The sequence below is a fragment of the Zootoca vivipara genome, chromosome 4 (assembly GCF_965207765.1).
Source record: "Zootoca vivipara chromosome 4, rZooViv2.hap1.1, whole genome shotgun sequence".
Taxonomy (NCBI): Eukaryota; Metazoa; Chordata; class Lepidosauria; order Squamata; family Lacertidae; genus Zootoca; species Zootoca vivipara.
The window spans coordinates 98,656,866-98,682,535 of record NC_142587.1 but is presented as its reverse complement, the minus strand read 5'-3'; the positions used below and the strand labels follow the sequence as shown (position 1 = coordinate 98,682,535).

Sequence of the window (25,670 nt, the reverse complement as noted above, 5' to 3'; positions counted from 1 at the left end):
AGCAATTAAAGGCACAGAGGTCCTGTCCTCTACTGAGTCTGGCAACCCTAGGGTTGATATTTAATCCTTGTTGAGCTGCATTTCCTTAATTACCACCCTTCTTCTGGTTGTTTTTAACTGCTGCTCATATATCTTGTCCTACTTGGAAATTTATTTGGCTACTGTAATTATTTAAGTATTCTCCATTTTATTCCCACTCCTCTCTTTATGTCAGACTCATCCTGATTTCTTATATTTTCAGTCAATACTGCTAGCTCCACATATTCTAGTCACTTATTCTGCTAGTCTTCTTTTGTCCTTCCACTTTTGTGTATAGATTATTCTGGCCGCTGCCGTTACACATCCTTTTGTAGGTGAGGCAACTGAAACTGTACACAGTACTCCAGATGTGGTCACACCACCGATTTACACAACGGCATCATGATATTGGCATCTTTACTTTTGATTCATCTTTCCTAATGATCCCTAGCATGGGGTTTGCCTTTATCATAGCAGCTGCACCCTGCGTTTACAGCTTCACTGAGCTCCCTATTGTGACCAACAGGTCTCACTCCTGGACAATTCCTACCATCCCTTATCAATGGTTGGGACTGATGCAAATTGGAGTCCAACAACATCTGAGCCCCGGTCCTGGGAAAAGGCCAATAGTCGTACCTTGGTTTTTGAACAGAATGCGTTCCGGAAGTCTGTTCGACTTCCGAAACATTCGGAAACCAAGAGGCGGCTTCCGATTGGCTCCTGACTGCGCAGGTGCTCAGGAAACAATAGTGGAAGCCGCATCGGACGTTCAGCTTCCAAAAAAAAAAAAGTTTGAATACCGGAACGCTCATTTCTGGGTTTCGATCGTTCAGGAGGCAAAACGTTCGAGTACCAAGGTGTTCAACAACTAAGGTATGACTGTATAATAATAATAATAATAATAACAACAACAACAATAACTACTTATACGCCATCCATCTGACAGGGTTGCCCAGCCACTCTGGGCGGCTTCCAACATAATATAAAAGCACAGCCAAGCATAATAAATTAAAAGCTTCCCAATACAGGGCTGCCTTCAGGTGTCTTTAAGTTGCATAATCAGATGTCAGAGAGGCAGGGAAGGGATGGCGTTCCACATCTGAAAGGCATTAGGCTCCCCATCTGTAGGTTTTTCAAATAATAATAATAATAATAATAATAATAATAATAATTTTGTATGCCTCCCTTCAACTGCAGATCACAGGGCAGTTCTCAACATATAGCACGGGATACATACTGTGGAGGAAATGGCCATGGGGATTCCCTGGTTATAAGAGCTGCTGAATGGAGCCTCCATGTCCAGAGGCAGTCTACCTCTGAATTACCAGCGGTTCAGGAGGGGGCAAAGCAGCTGCGGTGGTGGGGAGGGGTCCTGCCGCCGCCGCTTCCATGCCCAGCCTTCCAACCTCTGGAAGGCATTATGACCTACCCTAGCGGGGGCAAAAGTATACACGAGCAAGACAACATCGCTTTGATACGCCGATGGCCGCCTTCTCCGAGACCCGGCGCCCTCCGTGGACTTTCTGGACTACAACTCCCGTCAGCCCCTGGGAGAGCGGCTGAAACGCGCGTGCGCGCGAAGCGGAGGCGCCTAGCCGTCCTTGGCCTGGTGCGGCTTCCGTAAGGCGCTCTGGACTACAACTCCCGTCAGCCCCCGGGAGAGCGGCCGAAACGCGCGTGCGCGCGAAGCGGAGGCGCCTAGCCGTCCTTGGCCTGGTGCGGCTTCCGTAAGGCGCTCTGGACTACAACTCCCGTCAGCCCCCGGGAGAGCGGCCGAAACGCGCGCGTGCGCGTGAAGCGGAGGCGCCTCAGCCGCACTTGGCCCGGTGCAGCTTCCGTAACGCGCGCGCGAGAAAGAGAGAGAGAGAGAGAGAGAGAGACCGCGCTGAGCGTGTCCCCGCGCGGCTGCCGTAGCGCGCTCTTTCTAGGGAGGCCTCGGGTTGCCATGGCGGCGGCGGCGGCGGCGGCGGCGGTTTCCTTCGGCTCCGCTCGGCGCCTGTGAGAGGGAAGAGGGCGAGTGGGGCCTAAGTTGGCGCTGCCGACCCCGCCGGCCATGGAGGACGAGCTGTACCTGGAGAACATCGACGAGTTCGTCACGGACCAGAACAGAGTCGTGAGTGGGGGGGGGGGAGGGGTGCGAAAGCGGGGGGGGGGGTGTCGCAGGTGCTTCAGGAATCTTTTGCAGGAATCTTTTGCCCAACGTGGCGCTCGAACCCAATACTTTGGGATCATGAGTTTCATGCTCAGAGCATAAGTGCCAGATTGACGTATAAGCTAAACAAGCTATAGCTTAGGGGCCCAGTCTCTTGGGGCCCCCAGAAAATTGATGTACATTTCCAAAATATAAGATAAAAAAAATAAAAAAATAAAACCCACATACAGCAACAGTGTTTTGTGTTGTATAGGCTCCTATTTGTTATGTGCAAATGGTTTTAGATACCCATTAGCTCCATAATTTACCACACAGTGTATATTCAACACAAAAAACAGCCACAATTTGTTGTTGGCAAAGAACAGCTAGACATATAAATGGCTCCATTATCTTCAGCAGTTTAGGGCCTCATCAAATCTAGATCTGGCCCTGCACGCTCTATTGACTGAGTGAGTAAGTTATATAAATATATTTATATATATATGTATTTAAATATATTGCTGCATACTGTATATATTTGTAGCTCGCCGTCCCCCCCGACAAGGAATCAAGGTGGCTTACAGATAAAAGTAACAGCTTGAAAACATTGGGGGGGGGAGATTAATTTTAAAAACCAATTGAACATTAATAAAATATATATCTCGTGTGTGTGTGTGTGACAAAAACATGCAAATAATTCCAAGGAAAACAGTCTGGCAATAGCCCTTTCTTTAAAAGCAGTCCATTTCCAAAAGTCTGTTGGGACAAGCAGGTCTTCTCACCTGCTAGGCAGAGCCAATCTAGCTCCACAAGGGAGGGAGTCCTAGAGCAGGCACCCCCAAATTGTGGTCCTTCAGATGTTTTGGCCTACAATTCCCATGATCCCCAGCTAACAGGACCAGTGGTTCGGGATGATGGGAATTGTAGTCCAAAACATCTGGAGGGCCGAAGTTTGGGGATGCCTGTCCTAGAGTCTCAGATCAGCTGCAGAGAAGGTTGTTTATTGCAGCTATATCCTACCTTTAACCCTATGGAAGTGGGTTAAGAGAAACTGGCGCAGAAATGATGAGCTTGGCTCTCTATGGGCAATTGCAGTAATGATGGTTGGCAGTCTTTGGGGGGGGGCTGCTGGCCCTTGTTGCATGTTGCGATTGAATTTTTCTCCATTGCAGGTAACATACAAATGGCTGAGCTATACACTAGGTGTTCACGTCAACCAAGCTAAGCAGTAAGTATTGATATATTGATAAAAAGAGGAGCAATGATATATTGATAAAAAGAGGAGCAAGTCTTCTCAACTGTAGCTTCAATTTTGCTCTTATGGCTAAATAATTCTCGGTGGGATTTTTTTTTAATAAAAAAGATTGAGTAGAATAATTATTTATTGGAATCTTGACGCACCAGGCCACCTCCAAGGTGTGCGGTCTGCCTTCACTAATAATAAGTTTATCGAGGAACTTAAGGGATTTATCTTCATTTTAGTCTCTCTCACTCCCCCCCTCCATCCATTTGCACAGGATGTTGTATGACTATGTGGAAAGAAAGCGGAAGGAGAATTCGGGAGCCCAGTTGCATGTCACCTATTTAGTGGCTGGAAACCTCGTTCAGAATGGACACACAGTGAGTGCACAGCTTCTTCCATTACAAGTACAAATGCCGTACGCCTCGGGGGTTGTTGCCCATAACCTATGGGCATAGAAGTTCAGTGGGATTATAAAGGGAAATGGAGCAGATGGGGCTTGTCAACCTGGGAAGGTAGCCCAACCAGGAGAAGGAAGACTCTGATCCTAAACATCCACTGCCTTCTGCGATATCTTTGGGAGAAGAAAAGGCTAAGAAACAAACCCTACACAAATCTGTAGTGGAGTCCCTAAGATGGTTGGATGGCACCTTGTACACCTCCTTCCGGAAACTCCTGCAGCCAGGCTGGTGCCAAACGTATTGCTCTGCTTTTCTTTGGACCACATCAATGACGGTGTGTGTGTCTTGTCGTCTGGGAGGCCTAGGAGCTCCGTACACACAGCCCAGGCTTGCGCCCCGAGGAGGTCACTTCAGTGCTGCTAATGCAGCGGTTTGACCTCACCCCCGGAGGCACACTCCATTGTTAGGACAATGGCACATTGCTTCTGTAGTCAGTAACAGTTACTGAAATTGTGTCTTTTTGAAGCATTAAGTGTTTGGGTTAAAACCAAAGTGACTAAAAATATTAGCATTTCCAACCAACTTTGCTCAGTGTGTTGAGTGTGCTACTTTTCCATACATTCTAGTGCAGAGTTCCAGGCAGAAAAAGTACAAACGCTGCTATGTCTCAACAGCAGGGGTAACCAACATAGTGCCCTCCAGATCAGGCATCTCCAAACTCTGCCCTCCAGCTGTTTTGGGACTACGACTCCCATCATCCCTAGCTAACAGGACAGCTGGAGGTCCGAGTTTGGGGATGCTTGCTCCAGATGATGCTGGACTACAACTCCCATCATCCTTCACCATTGGCTGTGCTGGCAGGGGCTGATGAGAGTTGCAGTCCACAACATGGGAGGGCACCCCACTGGCTGGTCTTACTCTACAGCATCTGAGTCCATGGTGATAATAGAATCATTGACTTGTAGAGTTGGAAGTGACCCCAGGGGTCATCTAGTCCAACCCCTTCCAATGCAGGAATCTCAGCTAAAGCATCCATGACAGATGACCATTCAACCTCTGCTTAAAAACCTCCAAGGAAGGAGAGTCCATAATCTCTTGCGGGAATCTGTTCTTATTGTCAGAAAGTTCTTCCTGGTGTTTAGTCGAAATCTTCTTTCTTGTCACTTGAAGCCATTGGTTCTGGTCCTCTCCTCTGGAGCAGTAGAAAACAAGCTTACTCCATCTTCCATGTGACAGTCCTTAGATATTTGAAGACTGCTATCATATCTCCTCTCAATCTCCTCTTGGTTCCTTTTGACATAGTAGTCCTCTTTAGACTTCATGCAACCAGATGATTTATGATTTGTGAGAGCGCAGCAGGCACGAGCGTGCCTTCTGTGTGTTTTCATTGCCTTCCAACAGGGAGTCTTGTATCCGAAGGCTTTCCACACATTTTGGAATCCTGGACAATGAACGAGCGGAAGGTGATGAAAATGGGCACTGGGGGCGGGGGCCAGATCTGGCATGCTTACTCAGCTGCCCTCCTCATGAGTTGTTAACTGAAGAAGAAATACAGTGGAACCCCTTACTTACGATTTTAATCCATTCCAAATGCACATTCGTATGTAGAAACATTTGTAAATCGAAACGATGTTTCCCATAGGAATTCATTGGGAATGGATTAATTCGTTCCGGAGCCTTACCTCCCTTGCTACCCCGGGCTCGCTGCCGGATCGGGCCCTCGCTGGCTTCGTTGCCCCGCGCTCGCCGCCACCGCTGGATCAGACCCTCGCCAGCCTTGTTGTCCCATGCTCGCTGCCACCACCGGATCAGGCCCTCACAGGCCTCGTTACCCCGCCCTCGCCGGCCTCGTTGCCCCGCGCCTGCCGCCGCTGCTAGATCATGTCCTCATGACCGCTGCGAGGCCGGCCTTCTGCAGCGAGCGGGGCCGCGGAGGAGCGAGAGGCAAGGCCTCGGCTGCCCGGCCCCTACCTGTAGCGCTCGCTCGCTTGCCTGCCTGCCTGCCGATGGCTTCTCTTTCTCCTTCGCCTGCTCCGAGCTCCGCGAGCACTCAGAGCAGGCGAAGGAGAAAGAGAAGCCATCGGCAGGCAGGCAGGCAGGCAGGCAGGCAGGCAGGCGAGCGAGCGAGCGCTACAGGTAGGGGCCGGGCAGGCGGGTGGCCGAGGCCTCTGCCTCTCGCTCCTCCGTGGCCCCGCTTGCTGTAGAAGGCCGGCCTGGCGGTGGCGACAACAACCATGAGGGCACAATCCGGCGGTGGCGAGCGCGGGGCAACGAGGCCGTTCGGATGTCGAAGAAATTTGTAAGCGCGCCCCAATTTTTTAAATTTGTAAGTCGATTTTTTTGTAAGTAGAGTCATTCGTAAGTAGGGGTTCCACTGTAAATGAAATGACAACTCTCTTGTACAGTACTAACGAGCTTGGTCCAGCAGAGGGCACTGCTGTGCTGTGAAAGGGACATTCCTGAGCACTGGGTGTTTGAAATACAGTACTGTATAGGCTTTTCAAGGTTGTGGGAGGTGTTGAGCTGATACTGTTGTCTGTGATGATTTATAACTGATAATTTTAATTGTTTTGTACAATGTGTTTTGCAGTATGTTGTAACCCCCCCTGGGAATGGTGGATAGTTAATAATAATAGTAATAATAATATACTGTCAAGGTGTTTGCTTAAAGCTTTTTGGATATTTGGTCTGGCATGCTATATGAGAGGGCAACCCCCCCCCCCAATAGGATCACTGCCTAGTATTACAATGGTGGGCAAAGGAAACCAGAGTTTATGGCACCTAATATCAAGTATCTTATTATTCACACAACAAGAGAAATTCACACAAGTGCTTTTGAAATACTTAAGCTAGAAGTTGGGGGACTAGACTGAGGCTGCAGTCCTAAGTTGCTTTCTTAAAAGTGAGTTTTACTGAGATCTAGCAGATTTTGTTGCAGGTTAAATATGGGATCAGAATATTGCTTTACTATCTGGAACAATGATCTCAGGATCATGAGTTTGAGCCCTACTCTGGGTGAAATATTCCTGCATTACAGGGGGTTGGACTAGATGGCCCTTGTCGTCCCGCCCAACTCTTATGATTCAGTATTTTGCTGCTTTAATAAGTTGCCATTTCTTTACAGTGCCACAAGGTTGCAGTAGTGAAAGAAGAAAAGCTGGAAGGTAGGTCCATTGAGAGCAGTACTTCCAAAGAAGCTTGCTCTGTCTTTGGAAATAGTCTTAACATCACTTTTTCAGTTTGCAAATTTATGAGTATGGGTAGTATTGCTGGTTTGTCTGGAACACCTTGCTCCCATGCTATTTTCTAAGGGTGTTCCCACATTTGTTGCCAATTCACCTCTGTGTAGTAGTAATGCTTCTAGAGTGAGGAGCGGAAAACACAGCATTTAACATTGGTTTGGAATACTTAATGCAACTATGTCACCATGGTGTGAGAGTGAGGAAGAGAAAATAGGGCTACAAGACAAAACTACATAGGATTCCGCCTTCACATACCTTTGGAAAGGTGTCTCCAGCAGCATACTCCCATATCTAGCTTTGTATTTATGCACTTTGTGTCTGGGGGAAGAACTGTGAGGGAGTGGGCTGTAAAATAATGCAAATAGCCCTCTTCCCCCACTGACCCTCTGATTGCTCTTGGCGTGGAGATTGGTTGGCTGAAACGTGAGAGGGTTAAGGGAGCTTGTCCTGTTGGAAGTCAGTTATAATATAGAGGTGGATGAAGGTTACCTCTGGAGAGGCTCAGCATGTCTTGCCTTATATACTTAGCTATAAACTACTGTATCCCAAAGACTCGGGGGAAATAACTTAAAAGAGCACAAACCCCCTTTAATGCAGAATAGAACTTAGACTGAATGTTAACAATCCACATACCTGGGTTAAACTATAATTTCTCAATGCTCAGCCCATTTTCATTTCTAAGGGGACATTGCCTACTTGTCAACTTTCCCCTACCCTGTTCTACTCGCTCCTTTCATCCAGTTAAACCTCTGTGTTGTCTGGCCTTTCTCAGGGGGAGTTGTCATGCTTCCTGTCCCCTCCTGTCTTTTCCTCTTGACAAACTCCCCTCCCCCCCCACAAGCAACACAAACAGTATTCAAGAACCAGACTCTCAAACACATGCCCAACAATTGTCAATTTGGCGCTCCAGTTGCTGCAGTCCCCGAGGTCAAATGAGGAGACAGATGATCAGGTGTTGCCTGAATGAGTTGTCCTGAAGCATTCTCATAGAATCATAGAGTTGGAAGAGACCACAAGGGCCATCCAGTCCAACCCCCTGCCAAGCAGGAAACACCATCAAAGCATTCTTGACATATGGCTGTCAAGCCTCTGCTTAGCAGCCTCTGCTTGACTCCTTGACTCTTAACAGCCTCTGCTTGACTCCTTGGAAGTCACCTCTTCCTGGTTTGAGAACATGCTATTTTTCAGTTGCGGTCAGGACAATATCCCTCCCTGCTTGGAGGACTATGACAAGCACCAGACCCAAGCCTGGGTGGAGAACCAGGCTTGTCCGCGTTGTGCTGTGCTGTGATTTGCAGGCACATGTAGCACTTCTGAATCACAGCGTGATTGCGGGAAGAATCCTGCCCCATCTCCAAACACAGAGAGTTAGAGCCTCAGAAGCATGGTGCAATGCGTACTAGTCCCAGCCCTCTTCCTGAGCTTGGGAAAGGGGATCTGTTCCCAATCTTGCACTCTGCTCCAGAAGCAGTTAGACAGCCTCCGCGATTCAGCGCGGCACCAGAGATGAAGAGCCCATCCCAGGCAACAATTCTAGCCAGAATCACTGTGCCTCTGGTTGCAAGTCTGTCCTGCAAAAATTGTGCAACCTCAGCCAATCGTTTGCGTGGGGTGGGTGGGGGAAGTGTGATGCAGAAGCGAAAGCATCTGAGATTACAGCCAGCTACTGTAGAGGTGAGGCAGACATTCCTCCAAACTTCTGTTTCCACCAAACTCTGCTTCGTGTGATCTGATACAGCCTTGGCAGAAGCGCTTGGGCTGCAAGCCCTCAGATTGTTATCGCAGGGCTAATGTTTCTCCTTCCCAGGGGAGAGGCATGTGGGCTAGACATTTTGACTACAAATGCTTTTGTAGCCATAATCCAGCTATATGGTAGACAGTCTTACATTGTGTGTCTCTTGGCAGCCAAACGTTTAGCTGCCAAGAGCACGATAGTTTCAGAATAGTCGCTTTAGGTACTGAGTGAAACTGGCAAGGAGCAATGCAGGCTTTTCATGAGAGTCTTCTAAGGTGTCCTGGGATTGGCTCGTTTGTTGGGTTTCCATTCACAATTTTAAGAGTTATCCCCTCCCAATATTTTGCCCAGTTTTGTGCCATGATCGTACACATACTGCTGTTGCCACATATATATTATGGAGGCACCAGTTTGCACAAGCTTCACATGAGCACACAAGTGTGGCCCGCCAGTACTCCCAGGTCGCTTGTCGAGTTGCCACCAAGTGCGAACCATCTCACTGCGAACTGGTTGCGTTTTATGAGGTCTTTTCCATTTCACAGACCTGTCTTCCTTTTCAGCAATGAAGTCGAAGCTGTCCACCATTGCCAGCGTGCACGTCTACAGCATCCAGAAAGCCATGCTCAAGGACAGCAGTCCGCTCTATAACACGGACTACGATATCATCAAAGCAAACCTGCAGAACTGCAGCAAGTGAGTTCTGTCCCGGTAACTGATCTGCTGGTCATCCCGATAAGCCCACCTCTATCTTGCCATCATTGTAGATTGTGCTCAGGCTGTAAGCGATCTCCAGAACCCATCTCAGGGGGTTCCTTATTGTGCCCCTGCAGTAGTGGCTCCCCCCCCCCCGCTCTGCTAGGAAAAGTTTTGAGCTGTTTCTCCCCCCCTCACAGTGCTGGCTTTTCTTTTGCTTCCTGTTTCAATTCAGAGTCGGCGGCATGCAAAGTGTTCCAAACTTTTCCTTTCTGACCGTCCATACAAGTTTAATTGCTATGTTCTCATTTACCGTATCGGCTCGAATATAAGCCGCCCTTTTTTTTCCTAACCCCGACCGTGAAAAGTTAAAAATATGGCTTAAATTTGCGACCTTACAAAATTTTTGGTTTTTTTATGATATCACTGCTGTAACAGACATACGGTAAAACGGAACAGGTGCGAGTGCCTGTGGAATTTTAAGGGAGTGGCAGATATTCGGGTATTGCCTTTTTTTCTCCTCCCCCCCCCATGAATTTTAAAAGTACGGCAAATATTTGGGCCAATACGGTATTGCTTCACTTGGATTGACCGGGTGATTATTATTTATTTAATTCATAAAAATCCAACGTATCTTAATTGTAAGAAACCCTCAAAGATGTTTACAAAAGATGAACAGTAAAATCAAGAAATATTTACAACCCTACTTTAAGACATGCAAAAGCTAAAATACTAAAACAGGTTAAAATCACCTCAACTTTCTAAGCAGCTGAGTAGGCTTGTCCAAATAAGAATGTTTTTAGCAGGCGCAAAAAGATTACAGTGAAGGCCCCTGCTTGATCTCAATAGGCAGGGAGTATTTAGTATATTTCTATCCTGCCTTTCCCCCCAAGTTGAAACAAAAATAATTTTGTTCTTCTGGCCAGTTCTCTTCAGTGAAAAGAGATTCCCTTGCTTCCTGTCCACACTGCTGTGCTTGGGCAAGTGACTTTTAGGACAAGTTTAAGAGACATTTGTATAAAAAGGAACAGAAAACTTTCTTGGTCTGCTCCCACCTTATTGGTCAGTATGAAATGAAACAGGAATTGTTTCCCCAGGAAACACCTTTATCCCAAGGCTCTTGGAGAGTGTTTGGCACGGAAGTCAGATGATAAAACTTCCAAGTTGCGCTAACTGAAGTTTTTCCCCTCCCGCTACCCAGGTTTAGTGCTATTCACTGTGCTGCTGCGGTTGCCAGGACAGCCGCTGAAATGTCTCGCGTCGAAACCCCGGCCCAGCTGGATCGCCAGCCGCCTCATGGCGTGGATAAACCAGCTGCTCCTGTGGTCAACGGCCATGCCCCAAGCGCTTCTTCAAAGACGGCCTCCCAGCAAGCCAAGGGCATTATGGGAATGTTTGCAGCCAAATCTGCCACCAAGTCCCAGGAGACCCCGAAAGAAACCAAAGTGGAAGCTAAAGAGTCACCAAGCGTAAGTTTCCAGGCTTTGCCCCCCTTTGTCATCAGCTACCTTCCCCCCCCCCAACTTCATCTCAAGGCTGCACCACGAAAGCCAGCTCTGGACACAAAGGCATGAAAGGGAGAGCAAATACAGTTTACTTTGAATATATTCATTGTGAAGAGAATTCCTGCACACAGCTCTGAAGATTCATAGTTTTCTGTGAAGGCCAGAGTATGATGGTTGTGAGGGTTCCATAATCCACCTTCCACAGGGTAACTAAGCACCAGTGAAACAGGGTTGTTTTTTTAAGACTTGATTTTGACAGTTTTTCAATGCCTTGAATCAGGAGAGGCAAAACTTTTTTTAAAAAAAGGATGTGCTCCTTTGGAGATAATCTTTTGGATCCAAGTGCCAGTGGTGGGCAAAGCCAGAGACAAAAATGTTCTGGATTAACTAAAATAATTACTGCCCTCCTTCTGCTTTCACCATGGCAACCTCAGAATAAAATTTCCAAATCCTACGTAGGAACACTCAGATGTTGGTCCCACTGGCTTTCATGCATTTCCTTCAAATAAAGTATACAGAGGCTTCTTTTTTAAAAAACAAACAAACAAACAAGTGAAAGTAATTCCTTTCTGACTTTTAATACAAGTACAGACGTGTGTGCACACAACGGAAGGCTGATAATTGGTTGTCAGGCTGCTGGGGAACAAGCTGAATACATTTTTTAGAATCAATTTATTTTTATCAAATAAAATGCTGCCCCTTCTGATTGTTCTGAAGCCGCATAGAAAGAGAGAAAGCACTTTCAACTGTCATGAAAAAAACCAGGAGACAATGAATAGAAAAGAAGTAGCTCTGATGGGATAGGAGAACGGAGTATCTGCATGAGATGTCAGGGGCTCCGAAGGAAGGGGCTGTATAGGACATGATTGCTCTCCTTTGCTTTGGGAGCTCATCAGAAGCAAGGTAAAGGGCAGTGAGACTGCTGGACCAGCCTAGCACAAAGGGCACTAGGGCAGGCATCCCCAAACTTCGGCCCTCCAGATGTTTTGGACTACAATTCCCATCATCCCTGACCACTGGTCCTGTTACCGTAGCTAGGGATCATGGGAGTTGTAGGCCAAAACATCTGGAGGGCCACAGTTTGGGGATGCCTACTCTAGGGCTTCTGTTGCTTTGGGAGATCATGTGACCATCTTCAGGGGGTGGAAGTCAGCTGATGGAACTCGGGCCGGCCTGCAGCCTAGGGTTAGCCCTTGCCCTATAAAACTTTAACCTGACTGGCTGGCTGAAGGCCTAGAATTCTGGTGGCACATGAGCTGAAGTATCAAAGGACTGTGGTTGTTCTTGCATTGCATTTTATGATTTTGCTGTCCTGTGTTTTGATTGCCTATTGGTTTATTACGTTGGTTGTCCCTCACTGTTATATTTTGATTTAATATCCCACTCACTGCTTTAATATCCCACTCACTGGCTCTAGGGCAGGCGTTGGCAAAGTTTTTGTGGCTTGGGCTGGTTCACGGTCCCGCAGATACGGTGAGCCAGAGTGTGTGCGCGCATGCATGCATGCGCAAACACTATTTCCGGTGTGGAGGACGTGTGCGCTGCTTCCCATTGGCTGCAGGAGCTTCCTGCAGCCAATGGGAAGCCAGCCAGTGTCATGGAAGGCGGTCCCCGCTCTGCTCCGCACCGGTTTAGCACAGCGCATACATGGCGGGGGTCCCTGAGTGGGTTGCGGGGGTCCATGGGCCAGTTAAATGATCTTGTGGCCCATGGGCCTTAGGTTGCCGACCCCTGCTCTAGGGCTTACCTTTGATTCTTCTTCCATCCTCTGATGCCGCACTAGGGAAGCAGCAGGGCCTGTGTTGCTGTTCTGAGATGTCAGGGACAAGACCTCATCCAGTTTAGGGGAGGGACAGCAGTGTCCGCATGGTTTCTGCAGCTTTGCGCACACAGAATCCAGCACTAGCGGAAATATATTTTCCCTTACCTTCTGGGCTTTCAGAAAGATAATTGAAAATGAAAAAGCACATGCCTGCTTTGAGCGCCTTCCGTAAGAATGTCTTCTGTCTCTTCAAAGAAGAATAAGAGGTGTGCATGCTCTCCTTTTTGCTGTTTCACACCTGGGCATTTCAAGAAACAGTTTTCAGGGGCTTCTCTCTCTCACGACGGTTTCTCTTAATTGCTTCCAGGCCTCCGCAGCAAGTAGCAAGGCACCTGCTAAAGGAAATCTGATGAACAACTTCTTTGGAAAAGCTGCTCTGTGTAAGGATTGTCGAGCTCCTGTTTGTGTTGCCTGCCCCATTGTCAAGGGCTAAATACAGCTTACGGCATTTATGTTCAAATCCGTGGCTCCAAAGGGCTTATTATAGCTAGATAAAGGATAAACTAGCAATTTGTTCCTAAGCATGTCTCTTCATTTGCAAACCTTAAGGAGTTCAGCGGGGAAATATAGGTAACAAAGGCTTGCTGAAACAAAACATTTTCAGCAGGCTTTTTCTGTTGGAAGCCGCCCAGAGTGGCTGGGGAAACCCAGCCAGATGGGAGGGGTATAAATAATAATAATAATAATAATTATAATGAGGATGCCAGCATAATGTCAATAGGCAGGGATTTCTACGGCACAGGTGCTGCCATTTTTTGGCTCCTCCACTGAAGGTCCAGAGGGTGGCAACTTATCTTTAGGCACCAGGCAAAAAGATTTAATTTCCCCAGGCCTTTGGCTTTTAGTTATCTGTGGGTAGGATATTTTATACTACCTTTAATAAATATGAATGAGTTTTAGATTTTTCTCTTGTTTCAGTTTTACGCTGGTTTCAATGTGTGTGTTACTGATTTATTGTCGCAGTCACTGAATTATTTTGTTGAAAAAAGCGACAAATGAGTCTAATAAAAAAAAAATCCTGCTGCACATGCAGACCAGGCCTGAACATGCTTAGGTCTGCTGTCTTCTGTGTGGTTTATTACACTGCTCCAGTCGCATCTGTCCAGTTTTTCTTTTGTGGTTTTGCCACATACAGTGGTGCCTCGCTAGACGAATTTAATTCGTTCCACGGAAAAATTAGTCTAGCGAATCCCATAGGAATGCATTGAATTTTTATATTATATATATATATATATATATATATATATATATATATATATATATATATATGCCCATAGGAACACATTAATTGAATTTCAATGCATTCCTATGGGAAACCGCGATTCGCTAGACGAATTTTTCGTAAAACGAATTCGTCTAGCGAGGCAACCCCCGCTAGAAAAACCCTTTCGTTAAGCGAAAATTTCGTCTTACAGGGCGTTCGTTAAGCGAGGCACCACTGTCCTTCAACCCCTTCCCAACCCTTTGTGAGAATGGAGCCCCTTGTTATAGCCAGATCCTACCAGAGAGAGCAACATGGTAAACTGCAGCCTTCCTGCTTTCCCTTGTGACAAATGCAGGCAAAGCGAATCCTGAACCCGAACAGCGAAAGGAAGAGAAAGCTGCAACCAAGTCTCCAGGGGAACCCAAATCTCTTCCGGGTACACCAGAACGTGAGAAACCCAGCAAGAAAGCTAACCCTACCAAAGGACAGCAGAAGGACAAGAAAAGGTAGCCCTCCCCAATTACGTGTGTGGTTGTCTAAGGCTTTGGGGGTATAAATGGCCAGCTTGGCTCATTCATTTGCAGGAGTTCATTGTGCTCTAATGGAGTGCCTGGAATGGGAGGAAGGAGGCACACAGATTTTTAAAAGGCCGAGTCAAACACTGAATTGCATAAGAACCTTGAACTCCACTGACTTTCTTCCAGACTGATTGCACTTTTAAATGCTCAGAAAGTGGAGGCAGGATTGCAAATGACGTCAGTATTAAAGCAGGGACTCGTTGCTGTTTTCAATCCTAATTTTTCTTTTTAAAAACGACTCAAGTACAATGTGCGCACACATTGCAGTGTTTTGGTGTAATACTTGAGTATTACACAAGTAACACAAACAGTCCAGTGATTCAGCTTTAAACTAGTTGCAATTGTTAACACTTCCCTGATTCTAATTTTGAGAGCAGCAGAGCAAAACCTGCTAGATCAGGCATCCCCAAACTGCGGCCCTCCAGATGTTTTGGCCTACAACTCCCATGATCCCTAGCTAACAGGACCAGTGGTCAGGGATGATGGGAATTGTAGTCCAAAACATCTAGAGGGCCAAAGTTTGGGGATGCCTGTGCTAGATATTCTGCGACTGCTAAACCTAAATTTGTGTCCAGAATAAATTTTACCAATATTGCAGGCTTCTGCGAGTTTCTGGAGCTCTTCAGCACTAGATTTGTATGTGTATAGAGTGCCTGGAAGGACTGAGGTGCAGGTGGGGAGCATTGTAGGGGGGGTGGGTGGGCAGAAAGGAACGGGTTGTTGAAAGACAGAGCAAGACAAGAAAAACGCATGCGTCCACACACACCCATATTGCATTTGTATACTCTAGCTTTGTGCCTAATAGAAATCTATCACAGGATGACAGGAGTAGCTGCTTCATATAATATCACCAGAATTCTGGACTGGTATCCTTCTGTGCTTACGTTTAATTTTAGCTCAAACATTTGTCTGCAGCCTGGTGTGGGAAGTTTCCTGTTGTGGAGGCGCCCGCCTTGCTTGACTTTAAGCCAGTCAGCTGATTCTAACTAGCTGCCTTGTTTGTAGCCCCAGAGGCCTGTAGAAAAGGATGCCCCTTGGCAGAAGAGCAGGGGCCGCCATGCCCAGAGTTGTCTCTGCCACCAGTGCTAGCTAGCTGGCACCTTCCCATCAGTGCTGAAAGAAGCCATTTAATTAATTTTTTTCCACTAGTAAAAATATGATCATGCTAAAACGTATTTCAAAGCCACTCCAGACATCTGAGACGCTACCTCATAGCAACTCCATGGCCATTTGGGACATGATTTCTCGTAAAAACTGTGCTTTGGGGACAAACTTCTTTAGACCCCCTGAGGCAGGATGAGCTCCCAGGTCTTGGGGATATTAGCTTTCACAGCTCTGCAGTCGCTTTCATAACATGGCATTTTGCACCTGAGATGCCACTGACTTTTATGTCGTGCCCTGTTCCAAGGGTTCAGAACAAGTTGATTCGTTTTTGGGGGGGGGTCTTGGGTGGGCTGCTGGTCAACGTTGTTTTTAATAACATATTGTTTTGTTGGCCTCAAGTCAGAGGGTGCTGACCCGGAAGAAATGTCTGCGGACAAACATCGGCTCCCTCGGCCTGTAAAGCAAGATGAGCGCCGCAACCCCAGTGTCGTCAGGGGTCCTTTCCCTTTTACAATTGCTAGGCTTCTGTGTCTCCCTTCCTAATCTGGCTTCCTGAGTGCTGTTAATGGCATGGCATACATACCTGCACCCAGGTGATTACGGTTCCTGATTTCTGGACTGCCGTTTGGCCCACACCTGTTTTCCTCCGGATAGAATCCCGACCTCGGTTTGTTCTGTTCGTTTTTGATTGCAGGACATACGTGACCCAGGGAGCATCTTTTCAGGTCGCTTCTTCCTCCAGAGTTCAGCGTAGGCAGCCGTCTTTAATTATAGGTAGAAGAGGAAAAGCCTGCCATTATTGTTCTTTGCTCTAGATTAGCAGTCGTGCGTTTTGCACTGGGGGAAGTTGTTCTCTTTCCGCCTGTTCCACACCCCGAAATACGTTTGAGGTGACGAGCCTTATTTGTTTGCAGAACAAAGAGGCTGGAGATGTCAGACGACGAGGAGAAAGAGGTTGAGAGCCTGAAGAGAAAGAGGCGTCGGATCAAACAGCCTCAACCCAGCAGCAGCGATGACGAGGGTAAATGGAAGCCAGGGGGTGGAGGTTTGGCGAGGTTGCAGTTACATTGAAGCCAGTATCTCTAGTAGATCCTGGTCTCTTTGGAAATAAGTGGGTACAGCAGTGCTAAGCATCTGCCCTGGATAGGTGCAAAGTCCTGTCCTGTCTGACTAGGCTTCTCTTTCTCCTTGTGTCTGTGCTATAAATGATTATTCTTTCTGCCCTTCATCTTACTACCACTAGGAAAATGCAGGCTTCCGTGCTGAAAAGAGATTGCCTCTTTGCAGGCGTTTTATATATTTTTGAGTTGCAAAACTCTTCCCCATCATATTGGTTTCAAATGGGGGGGGGGGCTTAACAAAGAGCTTCCAATAAAACGCAGCTTATGAAAAGGAGATGCAGCAGAAATTAAAAATCAAATACATACGATATGTATGGTTCCCTCGTTGCGATAAGCCAAGTTGCAGGGAACTAGTCAGAGGGCCTTCTCGGTGGTGGCGCCTGCCCTGTGGAACGCCCTCCCATCAGATGTCAAAGAAAAAAACAGCTACCAGACTTTTAGAAGACATCTGAAGGCAGCCCTGTTCAGGGAGGCTTTTAATGTTTAATAGATTACTGTGTTTTATTTTTCTGTTGGAAGCTGCCCAGAGTGGCTGGGGAAACCCAGCCAGATGGGCGGGGTATAAATAATAAATTATTATTATTATTATTATTATTATTATTATTATTATTATTATTATTGTAACCTTTGCCGCTGCTGCTGTATTCATATACCAACATCAAGGTACAAATGGTACCTTGTCACTTTTTGCAGTTAAGGTATATGAGCACCTGGTGGACAGGCTGGACTTTTTCAGTAGCACCTTGCAAGTTACAAAGGGGTGAACCGGGTTTTTCACCTCGACCCCAACTGCATTTATTCTCACAATCGGATAACCGCGAGAATTTGGGATTTAAGCCCTTAAAGGAACCTCATCAATACGAGGACAGCCCACCTTGGCTTCTGGCACCACTTGATCTGACTGGGCATCTTGAGGTGTGTATTTTTGTGCGATGCCCCGTACGCTGCCGTCTCCCTCGCTGCTCGTGTTTCCACTCTTCCCCGACAGAAGAACGCAATTCATTCTTGCGTGGTTGGAAGCTTGTCCACCAGTAGATCTCAGCCCTGCTTAACCTGCGAAAGGTCGCTTGGCCTGATGCCTGGCCCAGACGCAGGCATTCCCGGGACAGTATTGACCTAATAAGCTGGGCTGGTTTCACATCCCCAAAAATACGAGTCACAACTACAGTATGAGCACAGAGCTGCTGCCAGCCAAAAGTGGATTGAAAGGGAAGCTTGGCAGGTGTTCTGTCCAATATTTCCATAGTTTCTATTAAGCAGGTTAGCAGGGCAAGTCCCTTCTCTGCTTGCTTACCCCACAAGGCTCCCCGTGGCAATTGTTCTTCTTGAACTCAGCAGGGCTTCTTTGCAACCTTTCAACTAGTCAAGGTGACGCAGCGGGGGGTTGAATGATACAGGTGCCGCTGCTAACGCAGTTTCCGCATTACTGTCAGATCGGGGAGCATTAAAATTAAATCTGCCTTGTGATCATCAATGGCTTTCGCCATCCTCTTTGGCAGAACCACAACAGCTTGTAACTTACTGCCGTAGCTGAACCCAAATAGCACAGAGTACTCAACGCAAAATGCCCAGGGTTTAGTCAGGATAGGACCTGAGGACCAAAACATTTTTGAATGTGTCTTGTGGAATTGAGGAGAGGTTAGTAACCTCTGTATTGACGTGGTTTTTAGACTGCTTGATTGTATCAGGGTTTTTTTTTTCAAAACCACCTCCAGCCATTAGAGATGCGTTTCCCCAAAACTAGTGTTGATGCTTCCAGTTTCGTACATTAAAGTACATTCATGGATATGGTTCAAGAGGAACACACTTTTGATAGGTTTCGCATTCCGGTGAACTGAGGGTGGTCTGGTGCAAGGACTGGTTTGATAGTCAAGCTGCCAAGAACTTATCTAATGGCACAGCAGGCCTGAGAGATAGTGGGTATATCACAAGGGAAAGCAGAGTATTTCTGGGAGCCTTTAGGAATTTGTTTTCTTATGATCCAGCTCATATAACGCAGCTCCTGCAAAATCTCAAATCAGAGCTTTCAGTACTGAAGGATAAGTTTTTATTGGTGCGTGTGGCAGAGAACGTCTTAAATATGTGAATTTACAGGAGTGTTGGGCTATAACGTGAATTTTGCCGAGGGGTTTGTTAGAAAAGGTGCTTTTGAGTCCATCCTACCACACTTCGCTGTATACCCTTTCGCCCAAAGAATCAAACACATTTAAGAGCCTATATTGGCTGACCAAAATGGAGCGTGTACACTTTTGCTTTTGAAAGGTGCCTCACTGCTTCATTTTCCAAACTGGCATCAGGGGCCCTTATGAAGATCTGGCCTCAAATACGCATTTCAGGGGCCGATTTAGAAATGAGGCATATTTGCCCTGGCTTGAACTAGACAAGCAGTAATAAATATTCAGTGTGCCCTGTGGAGGCACATGAGGCTGCTGCCATTCCTTGGGCTCTGTGATGGAAGCAAGGCAAAATGCAAAGGTAGGAAAATACCCATTGTGCCATGGTTCCAAAGCTGTAACTTAACTCCTCTCTCCCCCCCCCCTGCAGATGTCCCGGTATCGCCTGTAACTCCTGAAGTGAAAGACCTTTCTCCTGAGCCAGACCCGAACCCAGAGCCTGATCCTCTGCCCATGGAGGTAAAGACTGGTTTTGCGTGCATGCTTCAGACATTAGTGGGTGAAAATCCTCCTTCTGATTGTCTTTGATACAAATGTCCTTCGCTCGCTTGGCTTATGTAATTTTTATGGAGCGGAGAGCGTTTTTGTGGGGTTGGAGGCAGAAGGAATTAAGGAGGAAGTCTTACCTGGATCTAAACTACATTTCCAAGGTCTCAGTAGAAGCTTCATTTGCTTCTTAATCTTTCTTTAAATAAAATATCAATGTATCTCGAGCTGTTGCTTCTCATATACTAGATCACTGGCCCAAAGTGGCAGAATTGGGAATGTAGTGCAGGATGAGTGATTCTCGGCCCAGCTGTAATTGCTTCCAGCGCCTTCTTTGTGACTGATGGGCTTAGTGAGGAGTGAATTCTTCGTGGCCACAGCCTCCATTACAAATGATCCGACCCAGTCATGCAGTCACAAGCAGATGCCACTTTGCTCTTAATGCTTGGCTGAAAACCCAAAATTTGGCAAAGAGACAAAACCTATTTGCGTTTTTGTCGGAGTCGGTTAACATCTCCCAGAAGCCCAAAAGGTTTCACTTCAGAATGAATTCAGCAGACTTCTCTCTTCAAAGTGGGGTGAATGAAGAAATTGGATGTATTCTGGTTGTTATAAAACACAACCCAACTTCCAACTTTCCCCAGCTACGCACTTTGATTTCAAAAGCTGAACTGAAATTTCTTTTTTTTTCTTTTTTAGTGGTGCTTATTTCTGAGTAAATATGCATAGATCCAACTTGTAAAATACATCTCTCTATTTTGGGAGGAAGAGGGAATTACAAGTGGGGAGAGTGCTGTTGCAGTCAGGTCCTGCTCGTGGGTTTCCCAGAGGCATCTGGGTGGGCAGCCATTGTGAGAATAATGATGATGAGGATGGTAATAACAATAATTTATTATATGCCACCCATCGGACTGCGTTGCTCCAGTCACTCTGGGCAGCTTCCAACAAATCAAAACATCAAACACAGTAAAACATTGAAATCTTCCCTATACAGGGCTATTTTCAGGTGAGAAAAGGTGAGCCTTTGGCCTAATCCAGCTTGAATCCAGCTCTATGTAAGAAAGTACTGTATATGTGCTTGAACCCAGGAATGGTGGGTTGGAATAGCCATTTCCCTCTCCCTCCTGGGGCCAGTTTTGGCTTATGAGGAAGGAGATTTCAAGGGTCAGCCATAGGCTGGCTGTGGAACAGCTGGCTGTTTCCTTTGGAGAGGCATCGTTGCTTGCTGATTAGGGCGGTTCATTAAAAAAAACCTTTTTTTAAAAAAATGCCTACTCCAAAGGTCTTACCTTACTACACTAGGGATTATATAGCTATATCTGAAATTTCATGCATATCAGTTAATGTCTTGACCCTGCTCCACTGAATTGAAATTTCAGCCTTCGCGACATAGGAAAACAGCCAAGTAAACAGCTATTTTTGTGGAGGAGGGTCAAGATATTAACTGATATGCATGAAATTTCAGATATAGCTATATAATCCCTAGTGTGGTAAGATAAGACCTTTGGAGTAGGCATTTTTTTAAAAAATAAAAAAGTTTTTTTATGAACCGCCCTATTGCTGATGGCAACTATGCTGTGGAATAAAACTCTCCACCCTTTTATAAACTCGCTTTTAAAGGTAGCTTGAAAGGTGCCTGTTGCTAGTAACCCATGATCGATCCAGTGAAATTTGCCGAATGTGACACAGTTTCACCTTTGGAACCTGCTTTCCGTCCGGAGGAGACGGCCTCCTCCATTGGTAGCACGTTGAGCCCCTCCCCGGGTCCCAGGCAGCCACAAGAAAGGGGCAAAAGTAGATGCTGTTTGTCACAACATTCACTGCACACCATCTTCACAGTCTGCACTGTCCTCTTTTTCAGGCAGCGGCAGGAGAGAAAAAGCGGAAGCGGAAGCGAGTGCTGAAGTCCAAAACGTTTATCGATGAGGAAGGCTGCATAGGTGAGGCTTAGCTGTGGAGCTTTCCTGGGATTAATCAATGAACCGTGTTAGTTTTAACTCATCAATTAAGTAACGTAAACAGTAGCAAAAACAGCGAGCTGCTGTTGGATACGGGAGGGCAAATCCCTTTGGGCTCTGTTTGAGTGTATTAACGGGTGCGGTGCAATTTGCATAGCATCCTAAGTTACCCTGGCAAGCTCAGGACGCACTGTCATTTCGTGTAGGACCCCTTTCTCAAGATCCGTTGCAAGCGGAGGCCTTGGGAGCCTGGAGGAAAGTGGGGAAGTCTGTCCGTGTGTTGACGAGAAACCCTTGGTGCACATTCGTCATGCAAGCCTCTAGCCTGGGTTTTGTCAAGTTAGAAATGGATTAAGGACCTGACTTTTCAAGTTAGGCCAAGTGCTCTGGCCTCCACTTCAGGCGCCTCCAAAGAAACAGGCTCTTTCTTTTCTGTCTATCCTCAGCCAACCTTCCTGCCCCCCCCCCGGCCCCCATCCCTTCGAAAGGATGCATCCAGAGCTTGCAATAACAAAGATAGACCCCACCCCCTCCAAAGAAAGTGTGGGTTTTATTCTTTAACTTCAGTCTTTTCTAAACATGTCAAGAGTGGGAAGCTTTCCTTCACCATTAGAACTTGGAATAAATAGTCCTCTGTGGAATGCTGACATTACGTATTTGCAGTCCAGATCCGGCCCGGTTCATTGCTACCCGCACCTCTGGTGTGTTCTTGGCAGATGGTTTGGTGTAGCAAAGAAAGAATGGAACGGAATCGTGGTGAGAATGGTTTGGATAGGAGAAGAGGCCTATCCATACATTGAAAGTCAGAGATCTAAATGTTGCCTTTGCTGAACTTCCAGAATGTTTGTATTTATATATGTACATCTGTCAGGGGTTGGGATTAGGGGCATTTGGGTCGCAGGTATGTAGAGGATTTCTAGGTGTCCAATCCAGAGAGATTTCCCACTCCTCCCATGTTTAACTTTGGGTTCCTGTTGGGAGCCAAGCTATTATGGCTTGCATCAGGGGTTTCATACTGTATGGATGCTGCCTAAGGGTGAGGAAAGGTCAGCAGGCCCAGGAATATAGTTCTGCAGGAGAAGGAACAGTAGAGGAAAGATGGGAGTTGGGTTGGGCAGCAATCAGGAGTCCGTGCCTTGCTTGCCTCCTGTGGTGGCCTTCAGAATTGGGGGGTTGATCTAGTGCAGTTTTAAGAGGCTGTTGGATAATCCAGAGCAGGGGTTCCCAAACTAAGGCCCGGGGGCCGGATGTGGCCCAATCGTCTTCTCAATCCGGCCCACAGACGGTCCAGGAATCAGCACGTTTTTACATGTGTAGAATGTGTCCTTTTATTTAAAATGCATCTCTGGGTTATTTGTGGGGCCTGCCTGGTATTTTTACATGAATACAATGTGTCCTTTTATTTAAAATGCATCTCTGGGTTATTTGTGGGGCCTGCCTGGTATTTTTACATGAATACAATGTGTCCTTTTATTTAAAATGCATCTCTGGGTTATTTGTGGGGCCTGCCTGGTATTTTTACATGAATACAATGTGTCCTTTTATTTAAAATGCATCTCTGGGTTATTTGTGGGGCATAGGAATTCGTTCATATTTTTTTTTTCAAAATATAGTCCGGCCCCCCACAAGGTCTGAGGGACCGTGGACCGGCCCCCTGCTGAAAAAGTTTGCTGACCCCTGATCCAGAGGCTACAAAAATCAGGGTCTTTCCAGTGGTGCAACCGGTTCATGCTGCCCTTTTGTTTCCAGTGACCGAAAAGGTTTACGAGAGCGAGTCCTGCACAGACAGCGAAGGCGACTTCCGCTCCAAGCCCTCCGCGGCTCGCAAGCCACCTGCCGGGGCTGCCAAGAAGGAGCCCAAGGAGGAGAAGAGAGGCGCAAAGAGAGCCCCCAAGGCCAGCAAGCAGGCCTCCATCATGGGCTTCTTCCAGAAGAAATGAGCTCCAGCCAGAAGCTGCGTCAGAGCAGGCCTCCACCCTCTTTGAGGCACAAAGACTTATCATGTAAGTGGGCTTTCTCCAGAACCAGGAAACGAGATTCACCCCACGTGGGGACCTTTCAGTGCCAAACTGCTTAGAAAGCAGCTGCTTAGAGGCAACAGAGACACTGTTCGGGAATCAATTTAATTTGCTTTGTGCAGGCCTGTTAAATATATCTATCTCTATATTTAAAGGCCAATTGTTTCTATTAGCTGCCCCATCCTGCGGCAAGACCCGCGGGTGGGCTGGCTTTCCCCACAGGCTCAGGTCAATGAAATGTGATGTGACTCAGTGTCTCCCTCCCCCAGCTATGGCTGTCCCACCCCCACCCCTTTCCTCTTCACAGTGGTGGCTTCAGAGAGCTTGATGGAGTCTTCAATGTTTCTCTGGGCCCAGGCAGCTATTTGAAAGGGGAATCTAGTGGGCCCTGCACACAGTTGCCTGCTCTTCTTGTAGCTCTGCGGAAGGGCAGCGATAGCCTAGGAATCTTGGTGGGGCTTTTTCTCTCAACAAAATGCTTTGAAAGGCGGGCGCGAAGCAATGCCAGCTTTAGAAATGTCGAAAAGAGCATTCTGGCCTTGACACAGGCTGCCTCTGTTATGATAAACACTTGAAATGAGAAACAATTCAGAACCAGCCCGGACGGCCCTCTTCGTTCCACCTGCTTGTATGGGGCTTTGGCCCAAATTATCTTCTGCCCCCTCCTCTTCTTCCTCCTGTCATTCAGAAGGGGAGCCCAACCAAAGACTGCCTGCAGCTGCTGGCTTGCATGGGGTTTGTATCAGTTTTAGCATAAACGAGGTGGGTTGGAGTCTCTTGACTGGTTGGCTTCCTTGATCAACTGCCAAGCAGGGTGTGTGTGTCCCCCCCCCCTCACTTTAATGGAGAGACCACTTGTTAATGAGGAACCAAATGATGAGCAACCCCCATTTGGGAAGATCTAACTTTAAAAAAAAAGTTAGAAGGAAAGGAAAGGAGCAGGGTTGGAGACTGGCCATTCTTCTCACAATGCTGCAGTTTGGACAGATCCGTTCAGTGAACCATTGACAGAGGGCAAGAACTCCATTCTGCCACCATTCTGGTTTGGTTTCGGTCTAGCGGTGGAGTGGGCAGTCTTCCACAGCCATGCCCTAAGCCATAACCAAAATAGAGTAGCAGGTAGAGCTGCTGGTGAGGGTTTTTTTGTTTTTTTAATGAAACATGTCATTTGCCTATTATAGATGGCTCCGAGGCCAAAGGAAAGACAAAAGGGGTTCATTATTCAAACCCTGTATTACAGAAATAATATTTTTATTTTGAGGCTTAGCCCCTACTGAAATTACAGCCTGGTTTCTGAAGTCCATTACTGAAGCATCAGAATCCGTTCACGGCTGTTGCAGATACACGAGCCGGCCTGCACCTCTGGCTGGCGTCCTTGGGGTTTTGTGTTCAACATGGTGTTCTTGCAGTTGCTGACCTTCCTGACAGACAAGCCTGCTTGGCATTCTCATCCCAGATTTCCCCTACGCATGGGAAGGTGGGTTTGGCATCCTCACCTACGACCTGCCTCCCCCAACCTGGTGCCCTCCAGATGAATTTGACTATTAACTCTCGCCAGACGCAACCAGCAGGGGGGTTCTGGTGGGAGAGTTACAGCCCAAAACATGGAGGGCACAAGGCTAAATGAGACTAAAGAGTTCAGGCCAACAGCTGAGTAAGGCTTCACATCCTTGGGTTAGCGTTCGCTGTTTTTTTTAATATGAAATAAGAGGCCTCTGCTGGAAAGCCTTAGTCCATTTTTTTTGCCAATCTTTTTTTTTTTAAACTTTCCCAATAAAATAACACTTTCCCCTCCCTCCTTTGTGTGCTCAGGTGTTTATGTTGGGGCAAAAAAGCAAAATGTTAAATAAAGATGCTGTCTTCTGCTAAACATTTTTTTAAAAAAATAAAATAAATAAAATCTTGCTGAAGAGATGTTTTTGTGTCTGAACTTGTGATACTACCACTTGGCTAAAGCATTTTCATTGAGCTTTGAAGGTTTTTTCCATGCAACCGAATACTTAAGGAGGAAGTCGTCCAAGAACTGTCTCTATCTAATGTTCAGAAGTACAAATACACATATAATTTAAAAGCCAGCTGGAATTCCTCACCTATCGCGGAGCAGCCAGGGATTTCAGAAGGGCCTTTTGAGCTGCTGAGCCTGCTGTCGGCCCTTTCCTTTCGATGGAGGAAGCAGTCACATGACAGCTTTGCTCATCTTGCTCACCCATCAGCAACATGCAGGCCGGGCCTGATGGGAG

General features: G+C 46.8%; 1 protein-coding gene across 1 annotated transcript; it reads left to right on the top strand.

The window, feature by feature from the left end:
* Positions 1-1,793: 1,793 nt before the first annotated feature.
* On the top strand, positions 1,794-25,344 carry POLD3 (DNA polymerase delta 3, accessory subunit). The gene is made up of 12 exons (XM_035116075.3): positions 1,794-2,131; positions 3,322-3,377; positions 3,667-3,769; positions 6,915-6,954; positions 9,328-9,460; positions 10,662-10,929; positions 13,095-13,167; positions 14,347-14,497; positions 16,588-16,694; positions 19,339-19,427; positions 21,316-21,394; positions 23,162-25,344. Exons 1-12 carry the CDS (start codon positions 2,072-2,074, stop codon positions 23,350-23,352), a joined length of 1,350 nt encoding a protein of 449 aa, XP_034971966.1. The 5' UTR covers positions 1,794-2,071; the 3' UTR covers positions 23,353-25,344.
* Positions 25,345-25,670: the final 326 nt, after the last annotated feature.

What these genes read in the sequence shown, in the direction of transcription:
- POLD3 (XM_035116075.3), top strand. Translation starts at nt 2,072, where the DNA reads ATGGAGGACGAGCTGTACCTGGAGAACATCGACGAGTTCGTCACGGAC. An exon ending in CAGCAGAAGGACAAGAAAAG is followed by an intron (nt 14,498 to 16,587) that starts GTAGCCCTCCCC and finishes ATTTGTTTGCAG; the next exon opens with AACAAAGAGGCTGGAGATGT. An exon ending in CTGATCCTCTGCCCATGGAG is followed by an intron (nt 19,428 to 21,315) that starts GTAAAGACTGGT and finishes CCTCTTTTTCAG; the next exon opens with GCAGCGGCAGGAGAGAAAAA.